Source organism: Micropterus salmoides, unplaced genomic scaffold (assembly GCF_014851395.1).
Source record: "Micropterus salmoides isolate LMB-PRFRI ecotype aquatic unplaced genomic scaffold, ASM1485139v1 Ms_hic_scaffold_18, whole genome shotgun sequence".
Lineage (NCBI taxonomy): Eukaryota > Metazoa > Chordata > Actinopteri > Centrarchiformes > Centrarchidae > Micropterus > Micropterus salmoides.
In genome coordinates, this window is record NW_024040928.1 from 10,620,733 (window position 1) to 10,636,589 (window position 15,857).

Consider the following 15,857-nt stretch of genomic DNA (forward strand, 5'->3'; position numbering starts at 1 on the left):
ATGACGTGGTTGATGTGTGGTCGCGCTCCTGAAACTCTGCTAATTAGCACCACATAAAGACAAAGGATTTTAATCACATTGCCCAATCCTAATTGCAAACTTTCCTATATCAAGCCAAACCTCTTTCAAAAAGCTCAAACGGTGCTCACTGTTGCAGCAGAGCTATGTGTGACCATGCAATTTTATGCCATAAGTTAATGAGTTTTAGCATATTATGTCATCCGACAGGGCAGTGAGCAATTCCCACAGCTCTTTCCCGTTTGGCTTTTCAATGACGTTATCATCATGGCTGACTTCCACTTCCGTCGCAGCATATAACCTCGTAACATGTATAACAAGCCACTTAATGGCAAAATAAATGAGTCAGAGGCCTTGTTTTCCTTGCATGTGTATGTAAGAGAGAGATAGAGAGAGGCAGCAAGGGAGCAAAACATACCGGGAGAGAAAGCAAACCCATGCAAGTGCGATCCTTTCTGGATGTATGTGTGAATGAGCTACACGGTTCAGAGAGTGCTCTTTTATTCACTCTCATCCGTCCCAGTAAACCGCGTTTGTGGCAATGACGAAATCCCCTGCTGTCTTTAAGGTTCCGTCCTGTTGCCACACTCTCACCTCCCCGCAAGAGCGTGGAGGAGGTGAGAGGGAGAAAGCCTAAGCTGTCATCACAGTTTAGATCAGTGTCCTGCCTCCACCCCCGCTGCCTCCCTCTGCCCTCCACCCAAACCTCCAGCACCGTATTATGCAACTTCAAAAACAAGGTCATGGAGAAGAATCACAGATGATAAACAGGAAAGGAAAGGAAAGGCAAGGAAGATCCTCTTCCTCCTCCCTTTCTTTCTGCCCGTGCCCATTGCAGTGTGTGATTTCGTGGGAGGTTAGACCACTGGAAGGAGAAAGCCTGCAGTGTCTAATGCATACAAATGCCTGCGGACGCGCATTTACACGCACACAGTCGCATGCTCAAACACAACATCGACACAGATCAGGATAGTTTGAACAAGACATAGTCCATCGTGTCATTGTTTTTGCGTGTGTGCGCGCGCGTGTGTGAAATTCAGGCTGCATGCAGTGAGGTGTATAACTGTGAAGACTAATACTCACCCGCGGTTAAGATCAAATTTCCTAAACAAGGCATCCTCTTGAGTAAGAAACCTTTTTCTGACCCCCTCTTTGTCATGCATTATTAATAATGCATCTAGTTAAAAAAAAAAAAAAAAACCTAGCCCTGGTGAGCTGAAGAGGCGTCACACAGTGCTTCTGCATTGCACTGGGAATTAACGATACCAACTACTCCAAGGAGAGGAAAGACATGCGTGACTTAAAAACAGCCAGGAGTCTAACAGTCTCTATGGCCATACTGCATTATGAGGGAATAAATGACTAATTACTATTGTGACGCCTAATTAGTCAAGGATATTAATCAAAAACTATTTTGATAATTGATTTTCATGTAAGTCATTTTTTAATCAACAAGACAAAGAGTCTACAGGCATGCTAGGGGCTCTGTGAGGCTGTACTTAGTTACAACGGTGCTTTGAGCGAAATGCTAACAGTAGAATTCTAACATGCTCACAAAGACAATGTTAACATATTGATGCTAATGTATGTGGTTTACCATGTTCAGCTCACACTTGTACAGTACAGCTGAGGCTGATACCAACGTCATTAGTTCCTCATAAACCAAAGTACTGGACAGCTGAAATTTCGACCTGATGATGGCGATAGAAGTAATTACAATTGATTCTGTGGGTTCACATGAATACTTGGACCAGATTTCATTGCAGTCCTTTCAGTATTGTTGAGATACATCATGAACAAGGCTGTTGACAGGCATTGCCTTCCCTAAAAAAAAAAGATGTAAAAACACTTTCACAGGTTCCAACTTCCAAAATATGAGGATTTGCTGATTTTCTCAATTTGATATGATTAAGTTGTCAGTGCTAAATAATTAGTAGATGAATCTATTATTTGAAAGACTCAAAGTAAATCAATTAAATTATTCTGACAATCCATTATGCCGTTTATCAAACAACAATTTCAAACAATTGCTGATTCCAGTTTCTCAAATGTGAGAATGTGCTGCTTTTATCTATTTTATATCACTGTATATTGGTGTAAATATCGCTGAATATCTTGAGATTTTGAACTTTTGCACCTGTAGGCAAAGTATATCTGAGGTGTTTGTATGTTGGCTAGACAACACAAGCAATTTAAGGATGTCATCTTGGACACAATTTATTTATAAATAAATATTTTACATTTATTACTTTAAAAAGTCAGAGACAGATTCATTGATAATGAAACAAAATCATTTGTTGAACCCAAAAACTGAATAATTTGGGGTGTTTCGGACAGAACAAGCAATTTGAGGACATCTAACATGGCTCTGGGAAATTTTACTGCCACGTTTCACACTTTTTAAATATTTTATATAGACTAAACAATCACTGTAATACACAGATTAACAAATGAGGAAAATAGTTGTTGCTGTAGCCCTATAATATAGCATATCCATCCATCATCACAAACACAGCAGCTCATCTCTAAATGAATATTTAGTATGATAATGTGACACTATACAAATCAGTTAATTGCCAGTTCTCCTGGTTATTTACATGCTAATGTTGTTGTGTCAGCTTGCAGACATTTTTTTTTTTACATTTCCTGTAGCTGTTCGTCATTCCCAAACATCCAAGCCATCTTTAATTAAATTCAGACTGTGTAAAACTCAACTCTATGCCAGGGTTTAGGTACATCTCCGTTCATCAGGGATCATTTAACACTCTTGATACTTTTGAGCACCTGCCTCAGAGCTGCATCAGCTCCATGAGAGAACAATCAGTTCCCCAATCCTACCAAAATAATTGTCACTGAAAAATCAACAGTTATTAACAGGGAGCAGGGTGTGTATCCCCAGCTGTATGTTTCCCTGTGACTGCCGTGCATGTGCACAGTCATGTCATTACATGTTAATGGGCTTTCCTCTGATGCTACAGCGGAGCAGAGAGACGGAGGCTGTGATGGAGAGAACAGGGAACCATTTGATGTTTGCCAGTTGAAAGAATAAGCCTTACTTTGGGTTGTGCTTTCCACAGAGGCATGCTGGGATTGAAAGAGCGCTTGCCCAGGGCTAAAGGGGATTTTTGGTGGGCGTCACACATCCAATTACCTCGGTAGCATCACAGAAATCCATGGGGAATACACACACAAAGACACAGATACACACATTCACACGTGGGCGCGCGGGCACCTACGCACACACCAACATGTAAGGCAGCCACTGCAGGAGGCTCTCACCGCAGAGGGGGCACAGCCAAATTTCACTATACTGCTTCTGAATCGGTTTCTACGGAATTCATGAATATTATCAGCATGTGTTGATATGTGGCTTATGATATAAATAGGGATAGCAATATGGAAACACCACCCAGGTTCCCCCTTTTTGAAGAACATTATTAATGCATTCAGAGAAGCTATTACTGAATTTGCATGGGCTCTTCTGATGAGCCAAAAGGACCTGCAGATCCACTAATATGATGAGGTTTGTTGGTGCATTTCAAAGCTGTTTTGAAGTCCTCTGTTCTGTGGCAATAGATGGGATTTCTAGCTGTTTAATATCCCCACCAACAAACTTTAATAACTACATGGTCCCACATCAGCACACCAAACACATAGACCAACCAAACTAAACTCATTTAAAACATAAGTTACATGTATAACAAGCCACTTAATGGCAAAATAATATATAACTTTAACATTTCCTCTTTCCTTAAAACAGAGGCCTGGAGGCCAATGGGAAATCCAACGTTACTATAATATCGATTTTTTGATACATTTTTAATTACACAAGATTTCTCTGTTTTTTAATAATGTGACAAAATGGCCTGGAGCATGACTTTTCTCTTATTAAAGCTGATCTGTTAAATCACCTGTGCCACTATATAGAAAATGATAGACCCACAATATATTTTTTTCAAACCTAAAGCATTTAAATGAATTTTGGTCAAAGCTTTAGCCAAACTTCAGATCTTGGGGAATATGGTCACAGGTAACGTTTTAGAAGTCAAGTGGGAAGCTAAGTATTATTTTCTTATTATTATTTCAGTCTCAACCCAGAATACAGTACTAAAATACATAGGCAACATATGCATTCAGTGAGTAAATACTGGTGTTCTTCTTTAGATCCCAAGTACTTGCGCAGCAGTCCCCAAACAATCAACTATAGATTGACTATTGACCTGCAATTTCACACAATCAGCCTTACCCCCAATTGAGCTTAGAGGACAAAATCCATGGCAAGCCTGGCTGATAACTAAAGAAAGGTGCTGTTCAGGAAAGCTTTTCTGCTTAGCAAAGAGACCTTTGATTAAACAACATATATTTTAGCAACCTTCTCAAGGTAATGACGCCAATGAAGGGTCACTGGAGAGTTCAAACAGGCCCATCCCTTATTATTGAGATGTCTTAACTGTTCAGAGATGATGCCACTCTTTGAGGCATTTGATACACAATCAGAACCGAAGGAGTAATAATATTGCATGCAAGGGAAAAAGGCAATGTAAGGGCAGACAGAAATAAAATGGAGGGAAATAGGGAGAAGCAGAATAAATGAAAAAGGGCAGGAGGTCAGCTCGGGCTGTGAATGTGGCATTTGAGGAGGCCTCCAGGCTTCAGTCATCTTCAGATGAAACACAGTTAACTGACATGAAAGAGGAGTTTAAAGGATGTCTAAGTGAGCGCCTCTCTGTATGCACATACATGCATGGGAGTTTTTTCACATCGCTACAGGTGTCATATCACTGACTGACTCTTAACTGAATTTCAGTGTTATTACATATAATCTATATAATAACAGTGAAATGACAAGATATGATCAACTGACAATTCATTAAGGACAAGCATCAGATTTCCTACAAGAACTCATGCTGAACATAACTCAATTTCCTCATGCAACAGCAATTTTGAATTAATCAGTAATTTAGATGGCTCAAAGAAAAAGGAACCCGTGCCAGGAGTAGCTGATGCAAGCCTTTGTTGAGAGTAAACCAAATCAAGTGAGATATTTCATTGAAGGCACAAAATGTGGGCTGGCGTGAGGGAGAAGCTCTCCATAAGGAAGCACACCTCATGCTGGGCAGACATGTACGGACTGTGTCATTATGAGTCAGATTGGATTGCTAATAACTGAAGGCCAAAGCACGAATTTTTAAAACAATGCACCAGACTGTGAGGAGGCAACACAGCAAGAGTTAAACCATTTTTCGCAGATTCTGCACTTTATTGGTGTATTGTTCTCAGCATGGTGCGTGGCTACCTCTGTAAAGTCATTGTTATACACCAACAGCGCACAAATAAAACTCCAGGTAAAATGCCTATAAAGCACAAAGCTATTGCTACAGCAGCCTGAATAAAGACAAGAAGCGAGACAGCAGACAATCAGAGCTGGACGGGAACTCCAACATCTGCATTACATCTCGCTCCAATGTTTCATTCTCCACTTAGTGAAATCTCAGTGGAGAAGAGCTATGCCTACTCCAGATAACTCTGCTTGCTTTGCTATAGGAAGCTATTAACTGACAGAACACGGCTTGAGGTTATCCCCATGGGTGTTACAGCCTCTGGGATATACTGTGTCTGGCGGGGAGATGAAGAGAGCATGACGCTAAAGAGATTAGCTTTTACATTGTGAATTTCTGTTAGAAGAATAAGGTTTTTATAGACTATTGAGGGATACACAGAAAGCCAAATAATACAAAAAAGGCTCAGCAGACAGTTAGATATCCCTTTAAAAAGGGTAGGAGGTTTAATAAGTGTAAATCTAAGTGTAAACGCAAGTGTAAAAGCGCACGTAATGACTGCATAACATGTTCACAGGCACTTTGAGGCGCATTCGGCATCCACGGTGAGTCTTGCTCAGAAGGGCTGATGTGTGAATGCGGTGATAAATCACATGCTAAATTAATATCTCAGCAAAGTATTGCCCTATATAGATGAAAAAGCAAACACACACACAAACTGCATGTTCATCTGTGTTTAAATTTCACAGTGCCTCTGCAGCACAACTCCACTGTCTCAGTCTCCATTTGCCAGAAGGGGAATGACTAGATTTGAGAGAAGAAGGGGGGAAATACAGCATGGATAAGTGTGTTTTTTAGTTGCATATGTGTGGATGGATGGGTGGGGGGGTAGTATGGATATGGTTGTAGTCTTATGCAGTGGTGTCTGTGCGGCTCCCCTGCTGTCTGGCATTAGTTTTGAAGCTAGCGACTACTGAAGGCATCATTGTCAACACATTTACTCCGCCACTGTTCTTGCTTGTCAGAGAAGCTTAAGCCTCATTCGCTTTAAAAGATAAGTAGGCCCCTTCCTGCGGTTGCCTCACAGCAATGAAATGGTGGTGATTTTTGAAGAGACACATTCAACCCCCACCCCCAGAACCCTCTACACCCCCCTCCCGCTGCCACCGCCCCACCCTCACAGCAATCTCATCTGCTCTCGTGCACAATTGTAAGGCTGCTGCGAGGAGCTTTCGTTTCTGCAATCACTTCACATTTGTTTCAGCGATTGATTTCCTGGCATGAGAGGGGAAGGAGAGAATGAGCGAGTGGGTAGGTGGACAGGGAAGGAGGGGAGGAGCGAGCGAGGGAGGGAGGGAGGCAACAGGGAAGTCAGAGGATGTGCAATGCCAGGCTCACATACTGTCACCATGACAACAGACATCACTTCACAGGAGCAGCACTTAGGATGCCTGTGTGGGCTGAAGTGACATAGTTGAAGGTTGGCATTAGCCTCTTGTGGGTGCCTCAACGTACCAATCCTCTCCCGGCTTGCTTTTTGCTTTATTTCCTCCACGGTACTGCTAAAAGGCGCCCTGTTGCTCTTGTCTGCTACCTATTGGGATTGCTGAGTGATTTGTACTTTTTGTGTGCAAATGTGGGTCCTGCCAGTTTGGCTTAACAAAGACAATTCAATTGACTCAAATGCGTAAGGGAAGACAGGAGACATTCATATTCAATAAGCCCCTTTCATCATTCGCGTCACTTTGAAGCTGGCTAGCATGTATAATTCTCTGTGATTTGAAGTGACGCCACTAATGGAAATGATAACTCAAGATATGGAACCACACCACAAACACTAAAAAGTGTCCATCTTAGCAACAAATCCTGCTGTTCGTTAAGAACAATCTGTAACGTTTTATGAAGGCATACAATTCATGTTTAGTAAAAACAATGAATCACTCACCAGGATCTAATGCATGTATTAATGGATTATATAATGCCATCTTAATGTTAATAAATCAGCAGGTTTATGCAATGATTTAACACCTCATGAATCTTTAATTTACAAAATGTATTTTAATACACAGTTAAGTCATACATTAATTAAGATTGCATTACTTTAGCTATAAAGCAGGTAACATATATAATAAAATAAAAGCCTCACTCTCTCTCAGCCTCTATAAATGCATAAATGTACCTGTTTCTTCTCTCTGTGCACAAATTATAAACCTGCCTAACGGGATTTTGGTCTGCTCTTATCAGCATGCAGCATGTACTGCATGCCTCGCTCTCTCTTGTTTATCCATCCACATACAGCATACAGTATTTATAAGCTGACCCAACTACGATGCATATAAGAGGCATGACGGCATAATGAGAGCATGAATGTCTACTGGAAAAATTGCAGGGTCAGGAGGTAGTGGGGAAAAACCAGTAAGTGGCATTTAAGCTAACAAATAGCTTATGCACAATAAGATGTTAATGAATGTATGACTTAAATTATCAGTCAGTGGTTATAAATTGAGAAAACGTAAAACTCTAAAACCAAAGCACAAAGAAAAGCTCTGGCTCATGCTTAAGCCCATGTGTGTGTCTGGGGGGGTATACTTACTCATATCCATTATTCCGCCAAAGTCTTTACCTCAAAAACTGTAAATCGAGCACACAAGGGTTATTTTAGAATATTTTGGGAATATTTTATATTTTATGCTGCTTTATGCTTCTACTTATATTGTACTTTTTACTCTACTACGTTTATCTGACAGATGTAGTCCCCACAGGTGTTTTCAATTACTCTGACTAATTAGACCTCACCAGGTGCATTAGGTGGAGGTATGCTGGGAATTACATAATTTCACCAATATCCATGCACTAATAAGAATCATGACAGGGTAAGTTGCCCAGCCCCAACAGGTACAACAAAAGGGTACGGGTGATGGCAAGCAAACTCAGTTTGGCCGTCCTGGGAAGAGGTCTACTCAGGGATTCCACCTGAATGGGTGGACTACGTGTGTGCTGTGGCTTTAAGATTATCCATAGAAATTGTATGATCAGTTTATAAAAAAATAGAAAGCATTTTTATTGATTAAACTACCAACCAATAAAGTAAAGTCAGTTCCAAACTGCAAAGTGAAACTAATTTGAAAAATAAGATTCAGTGTTCCTTATAGCATACTGTAAATCCCCACCTGTTGAATATGGGAAACACGCCATTATGCTATGCTTCTGTGGTGGTGAATTACAGTCTAATGTGAGCAGCTGATGTTGACATGACATTTTAAAAACATATTTTCTTTGCTTTGTTTTATTTTAGGATAGCATATAGCACAGAGCGGACAGGAAATGATGGAGAGGGAGAGATGTGGGGGATCATATGCTACAAAGGTGACATTGCTGAAACCCCTGGGCCAATGGGACACTCTTGTTACTGACATCTCATGATAGTCTTCTAAGCCAGTCTAAGCATTCCACCATCTTCAGGAAAAACATTAGGCTTCTGTGTTGCTGGCTATTGTTGCTACAAATGGTGAGGACAAGAGCAAACAACAACAACACCATATTACGGTTCCACAGCGTAAATGTTTCTATGCTATTTTGTTTAATTTTCCTATTTTTTGGCAAAAGAGACCGGTAGGTTATGGGAAGGAAGCACAATTCAGTGCCAATAAGTGGAGCCTTATCCCAAGGATCTACATCCGTCATACTACAACTGAACCAGCACTATTCGCCACTTTGTCTTCTGAAAGCAAGATATTGTAGCTTTAATTTATTGGAGTTGGACCATGTGTCTGTCAATATGAGGAAATTAACACTATTACAAGAAATGAAAACACTAAAGATAATAGCCCTACTATTGTACAAGGTAATATTAGCAGGACCAAGGTTGACATTTAAGATTTCAATCTTGTTTTTAATGATCCAGATGATAAATGGCCACTTCATTAGAATGTCATGAGACAAAGGAAAACTCTCTGGTTCTCTGCAGTCTTCTTTGCAGGTTAGCGGCCATTCTAGACTTTGTTACAAGTGTGGAAAGACTTTAATGATTCTAAATAAACCAGAGCACAAGGTTGGTCTAGTCATGCACCATAACAGGGCTTAATGAATGACTGACTACAAGATCATTAGCAGCAGCTTTCTGTCCTCAGCACTGTATAGAGCAGGACAAGTGGCTCAGGGTTTGGGGATGTGGGCTTAACAGTTGAAGCAGCCAGCCAGGTTACAATAAGCTTCTTTGGTCCGCAGTGGGGATTTGGCCTTGAATGATCCAGAGGTAAATTGTGTTCCTGAACTCATCCAAATCCTCACAGTAGAAGGAAGAAAGTATTACAGCTGTTCATGATGTGTGCAGAGTAGCCAAAGCTACATTATACTTTCATGTTGTTTTTGTTTTGAGCACAAATCATCAAGAAAAATATAAACATCCCCGCTGAAAAATATATTTCATTCATCACAGCTGTGCACGACTCTATATCTTTGCTTTGAACTATGCATGAGAAAAAAGGAATGGCATTGCTTATTTTCTGTGCAGAGGACATTGTAGTAGTTGACAATGTTGTTAAAATCCCTGCTACAATCCTGAAGCTTACAGCTCCATTTTCCATTTTGCCTATTGCCAAACTATACTCAGTCACATCGTTCAAAATAGCTAAAGGGGGCAGAGAGAGGGCAAAACTGGGAGTGGCTTCCTTACAGTGGAGAGTCACCCCGCGACATAGACACACACCTTGCATGCACAGGAAATCACACAGATATAATTAAAAGGACACTTCACTGATTTTACACATATGACAAGTATGACTCATATGTGTGAAATGAGTCATACTTCTCATATGTCTCGGTAAACTGTTTTACTGTTAACAGTTCTATGATTTCTTCAGCGGCTTCAAAGTAGCTTTCTAAAATCTGAGAAAATAACCCAGATAATGTCATACTCATGTCATCAGGATTATTTCCACTTTGACTATACAAAGTTATACATTTATAACAGAGGGCATGCATTACAAACTGGGAGCATGCCATTTATCAGGCAGGGTGAGTAAAATGAAATTATGAATCTTGGCTCCAACTCGGGACTAAAAGTCAGGATATTCTGGCCTCTGTTTCTTAAATTTTGACCTTTTTTTTTATATCCATCCGTCTCTCACAAGTCCCCCCGATATAATGGATGTGCCACACTATATTGGTGGAGAATTTGGAGAGAATTTGACGTCTGGTTCCCAAAATTCACCACAGTGAAAAACAGCTGTTTCACCTTAATCACATTGTATTGGAGTATTATGGTAAAACTGTCAAAGATTATCCAGTGAATAGGGAGCACAGAAGGAGTACTTCAGACTTTAAGTTCAAACATTGTCTTTGCAGTGTATATTCAGCGCCAGTCTCAGAGGACCCGGTCCAAAGAGAACTGACATTCGATGTGATTAAGTAGGTGCTATCTGAAGCCCCACCCAGGGGTGCGTTAGTAATCCCCAGTGTGCATTTCACACTGTTCTACTGCAACAAATTACTTCTTCTGCGCTGCACCCATACCTATATCCGCATTTGCCACTGATTGAAGCGCATATACTGTAGACGTCCATCGGCTGTTCCCTGGGGGGAATGGAGAGAGAGAAAGACAGAGGAGAGAGACAGCCAGGGAGATAAGGAGTGGGAGTGGGAGGGGGGGAGAAGAGATAGAGTTATCCGCGGTCTCATTACGGTGGGAAATGTGAGGGTCCCGATCCAAGGGAATGATGAAGGACTCTGTGGAGGAGGCCTCTGAGAACCAACAAAGACGGCTTTAGTTTCACTGGCAGAATGCATTTGCATAGCTTAGAAGCCAAAGCGTCTGAACCGGGGCTCATGAAAAGAAACCCCAGCAATTGGTTGGACTTCAATGCAAACGAGAGGGAGCGAGAGACAGAAAGAGAGAGAGAGAGAGAGAGAAAGAGAGAGAGAAGTGGGATGGGAGAAAAAGCAGAGAACTTTTTCTCTTCAGTAGCATAACACAAAATGAGATCAGGAACATCTGCACATCCCATGGAGGTTGTCGCCGACTGACTTTGATGCAAAGAGAACATACTGAAGGCGGTACATCTCCAGATAAAGTAACAAGCAGAAAAACATTTCCATGCTATCATAAGAGTCATGTTCCATTGTAGCCGTTTGATATTATTATTTAGTGCAGTTTGGTTGTCAGCCACATTAGAGATAAATGCCAATTGAGAATATTTTATCAGGTTACTTATATTTGCCAGGACAGAAGAGCAGCCACTGTCCGATTGGAGCTCTGGAGAGGAACACAGAGATGAGAAGAGGTTGAGATAATAGAGCAATCTCCTGGAAAAGGTGTGTGTGTATGTGTGTGTGTCTGTGTGTGTCTGTGTGTGTGTGTGTGTGTGTGTGTGTGTGTGTGTGTGTGTGTGTGTGTGTGTGTATGTGTGTCTGTATGTGTGGTGAAAGTGATGAGAAAAGAGAGACACGTTACGAGGGAAGAGGGAGGAAAAAACAGGAAAAGACAGGGACAGCAGTTGAAAAAATGAGCAGAGCAGATGTCGTACTTTAGTGGTGTGTCTCTTTTCCCCCTCTGTGGCCTGGAGTCATGGAGGGATGACTAGCCTTCATCAATCCTCTTTAATGACTCTGGCAGCACCACTTAACACACTAGTATGTGATTTCTTCATTACTACATCATGATTCCACCATTTAGTCTGCGGCGATGATGTATACTGATGCTCTGCGATAAAAACAATCGCTGAAAGTCTAATTTTCGCAGACTGTTCCATTTATCTGCTCCTCAGCCAGATTGGAGATCTGGGAAGGAAAGTGGTAACTATAGCTTTGAACGCAACAGAAAAAGAGATAATAGAGTCTGGAGGTCAAAAAAGCAGTGTTAATAGTTATTGTTGAAATGCATTTGACTGTGAAAAACTAAGAATCTCCGGATTTATATGATTACCCCGATTTCAAAGATATGACCACAGCAAAGGATTCAGAGCTTGCCCTCTATAAAACCTGTTGTGAATGTCTACCACTTCAAAGTTACAGGCACCATTATGTGTTCCTATCCTCTTACGGACCTCATTTTATTCAGTCACACACCCACTCCCTTTCACCTGTGGTGCACAATACTCCATTTCATTGACCCACCCACCCTGGCAAAACCTTCGATGAATACAGCGGGAGGCAACACAACATGCATGCTAATGTTTTGCCACTATCAATAATAAATGTTGATTTTTGAACCTTGCCAATACATTTCCATTCAGACCACCTCCCTGGAGATGTGCAGTATGCTTTAAACATGAAGCCATATAGAGGACTATATGCAATGTGATACACAAGTTTGGGTCCATAAACGTCCACCTGTCTATCTCACTAAGCCCTTTTCCAGTTGCAGTACCAGAATATACAGCAGCAGCAAGAAAGCAGGACATATGTAAATCCTCACTCTAGCACACTTGCTGTGGAATAGACGAAGCACCGTAGTGAAGGGGAAAAGGGAGGGGTGACTGTGCTCAAGAGGATTCTCAGGCTGTACAACATACATGCAAACGTACAAACACAGACCGTTAAACGCTCAAACAATTCCATCTGCTACATCTCCCTGTCTCTCCCGCTGCTGAAAGCCTACAGTCCACACACAACCACCTCTATGGCAACACCACATCGAGCATTATGGATATGATTCCTTCTAATGGGCTTGCATCTTCATCTACACGCACACACTGTAGCATGGACAGCTTGCTCACGCCATGAATCTACAGCTTTGATCTGACATTCATGCTTTCAGTTTTGATGGGTAGCGCCATGGCCATCCGTCCTGAATATATGTATATCTTGGAGAGGCCGATTTTGTAGATTTTGAGTAAAGAAGTTATGCCCTTGGGCTTAATGTGTAACTGGAGGAATTCACTAACTACAAACAACAACACCTAGGGCCTATGTACAAATCTTAAACTGCTTAATGACTGCTTAGAGGTTTGACAATGAGGTAAAATCAGTTTTTGTATGTTCTGCATCTTTAAGACACGCCTGACTTTAAAAATATCTCTGCAACAGGTGTTAGAAGCTGAAAGCTGGTAATAGGAGTAACTGTGCACATATATGAGCAGCCACGCTACCGCTGGCCTGACCTGTGCTGTGATTTATTATCTTATTCATCTCCTCCCTCTAGAGAAAGAGAATAGATAAAAACCTGGCGCATCATTGGTCAGGTGCAGCACCATGACTGTTCCTGTCATGCTCACAGTAACCTTTCATTGCTACATCATCTCTGCACACACACACCATAGCGACAAAGATATTTTTTAGTGCCTGGCAACGGCCTCTGAGACACACCACCCCACAACTCTACTTGACCTCGCATTGTCCCTGCACAGCCTCTGCTTTGGTCAGAGCCACTGCCGCTGCCAACAGGTCAGGGCTGTGCAACTCAAGGTCTCCTCTGTGTCCCAATGTTAGTGCACATGAATCATTATTTCCCCACAGTGCTGCTGCTGCTGCTGCTGCTGCTGCAAGGATGACGACTCATATGAGACATTATCTGTGCCACTGGTTGCACAAGCAGACTGGGTAAGAGACAGAAATGTGTGCTCACTGTTAAGTGTGTGCATGGGAGGAAGAGACAGAGAGAGATTCAGACACACAGACACAATGAAGCAGTAGGCAAATAGATCCACCACACATGGAAATTATTCATGACTGTGCATACTAAATGCCACTGCTCAACAGATTACAGACCTTGTGATGATGTTCAAATCTACATTTGGCTCAATGTAAGACCAGTTCCAAGTCGACCTTTTGAATGATAATTAACTAATTACATCTTTGTGTGACCAGTCTGAGAGGCTACAGGTTTCAAGACAAATCTACCAGGTCCCAGTGCAATAATCTACCCAACTAAATTTAGCCTGCTCACCGACCATCATGAGTGATGAATTGGATGAGAAAAGGGGGCTGTGCTTGATTGGCTACACACGCGATTTGCTGTATAACCTCGGGGTTGCTGAGAACATTTGGAGCCTCTCACTCGAACATTCAGACCTGGTTTGTCACCCTTACACGAGTTGATGTTGCATGGGGTTTGAAAAAACCTTGTGAGTCTAAAAGGTGGCGATTTATGAGCGACCACTGTTTTACAAGGTCATGATCACATTTGCTTTCAGCAGGAGCAAATTGCATACACTCACCGTACACTCCTTGGCAACGGATGCCCTCCACGATCAGCGCCAGCAGACCCAAAACACAGATAATTAGATCCATCCTTTCACGTTAATCTCTGCATATCCAGCTCTCAACGGCAAGAAGTCCTTTCCGGGGCGGTGTAACTGAGGTGCATAGACACAGCACTGTTCCGATCCTCACGTCGATTAATTTAGTCTCAGTGTGCGCTGTAAAGGTATTTATGGCCGCAGGAGGCAAACAGACTAGTGATAGTTATTATGCCCGCTGCCATGTAGTCAAAGCGCGGAGCGCTCGCGGCACAGAGACGCCGCGGAGGAAGCGGGGAAGCAGGCAGGCGCGGGGAGTGGGCTGCAGAAAGCCCGGCCTTATAACAAACAGCTACCTCTCCTCGACTCCAGGTAGGTGCGCACCACTGATAGCCTACCGTGTGCTGCTGGATTTTAGCGAAGACCCCCGAGGCACCAAACCGAGGTGGCACACTGATGCTGTCGACTACAGGCGGACGGAGGCACGGTACCCACAGACATAGCTCCTCATTTCCAGCTGTGGCCACGGCTCGCTCCGCGGATGCTGCTGTTGCGTTGGCTGCGCGCTGTCAAACGAAGCCATCACCTCTGCTTCACAAAAGCACTCACACTGTCAGAATTGTCACCGTCTTCACCTTCTGGGCGGTAAAGTCGTCAAACTGCTGTTGTGTGCGCTCACACAGTCACATCACGACTGCAGCCCGACGCCGCGCGCTCGACTCATCTCTCCCGGTGGCAATGACAAGGGGAGGGTCCAGTCCGGTGAGGAGCGGCGGATGGTTTCTCTACAGCTCCTCGGCGATGCCTGCTGTTGTCTCGGCGTTATTAGACCACTTTTTAATGAATTCACGCGACGGTGGGACGTGGGAGCCGGATGTGCCAGCCGTGGAGCCAGTTGAGCATCAGTCACGTTGCGCAATACGTGCTACGGAGACCGAGTGGCACCGCAACCGGTCTGTGGCTACGTCAAGAGGTGCGTGGCTTCCAGCGCTCATCTGTATGGGAGGCTTCGCTCAGCGTCAGGAAAGGCATGAGAGGCGCAGCTGCTGGATGCTGTGAGAGAGAGGGGGAGAGAGATGGGACCATTGGAATTCAGATCTAGCTTTGACAGACCTTTGCAATCAACACAAAACACACAGTCTATACTCCTGTCTGCTCATGTTTCTCCATGCCTCTTTTATCAGACAGGGAGGATGACATGCTGTCTGTCAGGTAGCATTCATCAGATTTGGCTTGAAACAGCGAGACTTCTGTGTTACAATCACACACTACTGCTGCTGCTGCTGCTGCTGTTGCTGCTGCTGCCACAGGCCTAAATGTTTTGGACAACTTTTTCGCAATTCATGAGTTTTAAAGTTTTGAAGAGGTACATCTAAGTGGTTCC

General features: G+C 42.8%; 1 protein-coding gene across 2 annotated transcripts in view; it reads right to left on the minus strand.

Annotated features, from left to right (window-relative positions):
• LOC119908816 (MAM domain-containing glycosylphosphatidylinositol anchor protein 2-like) overlaps positions 1 to 15,458 on the minus strand; it is a 198,822-nt gene extending 183,364 nt beyond the window's left edge. For both annotated transcript variants that reach the window (XM_038726693.1, XM_038726692.1), the window contains exon 1: positions 14,453 to 15,458. In XM_038726693.1, coding sequence (XP_038582621.1) covers positions 14,453 to 14,525 — 73 coding nt within the window. In that variant the 5' untranslated portion in view covers positions 14,526 to 15,458. The remainder of the gene's footprint in view (positions 1 to 14,452) is intronic.
• Between the last annotated feature and the right edge of the window lie 399 nt (positions 15,459 to 15,857).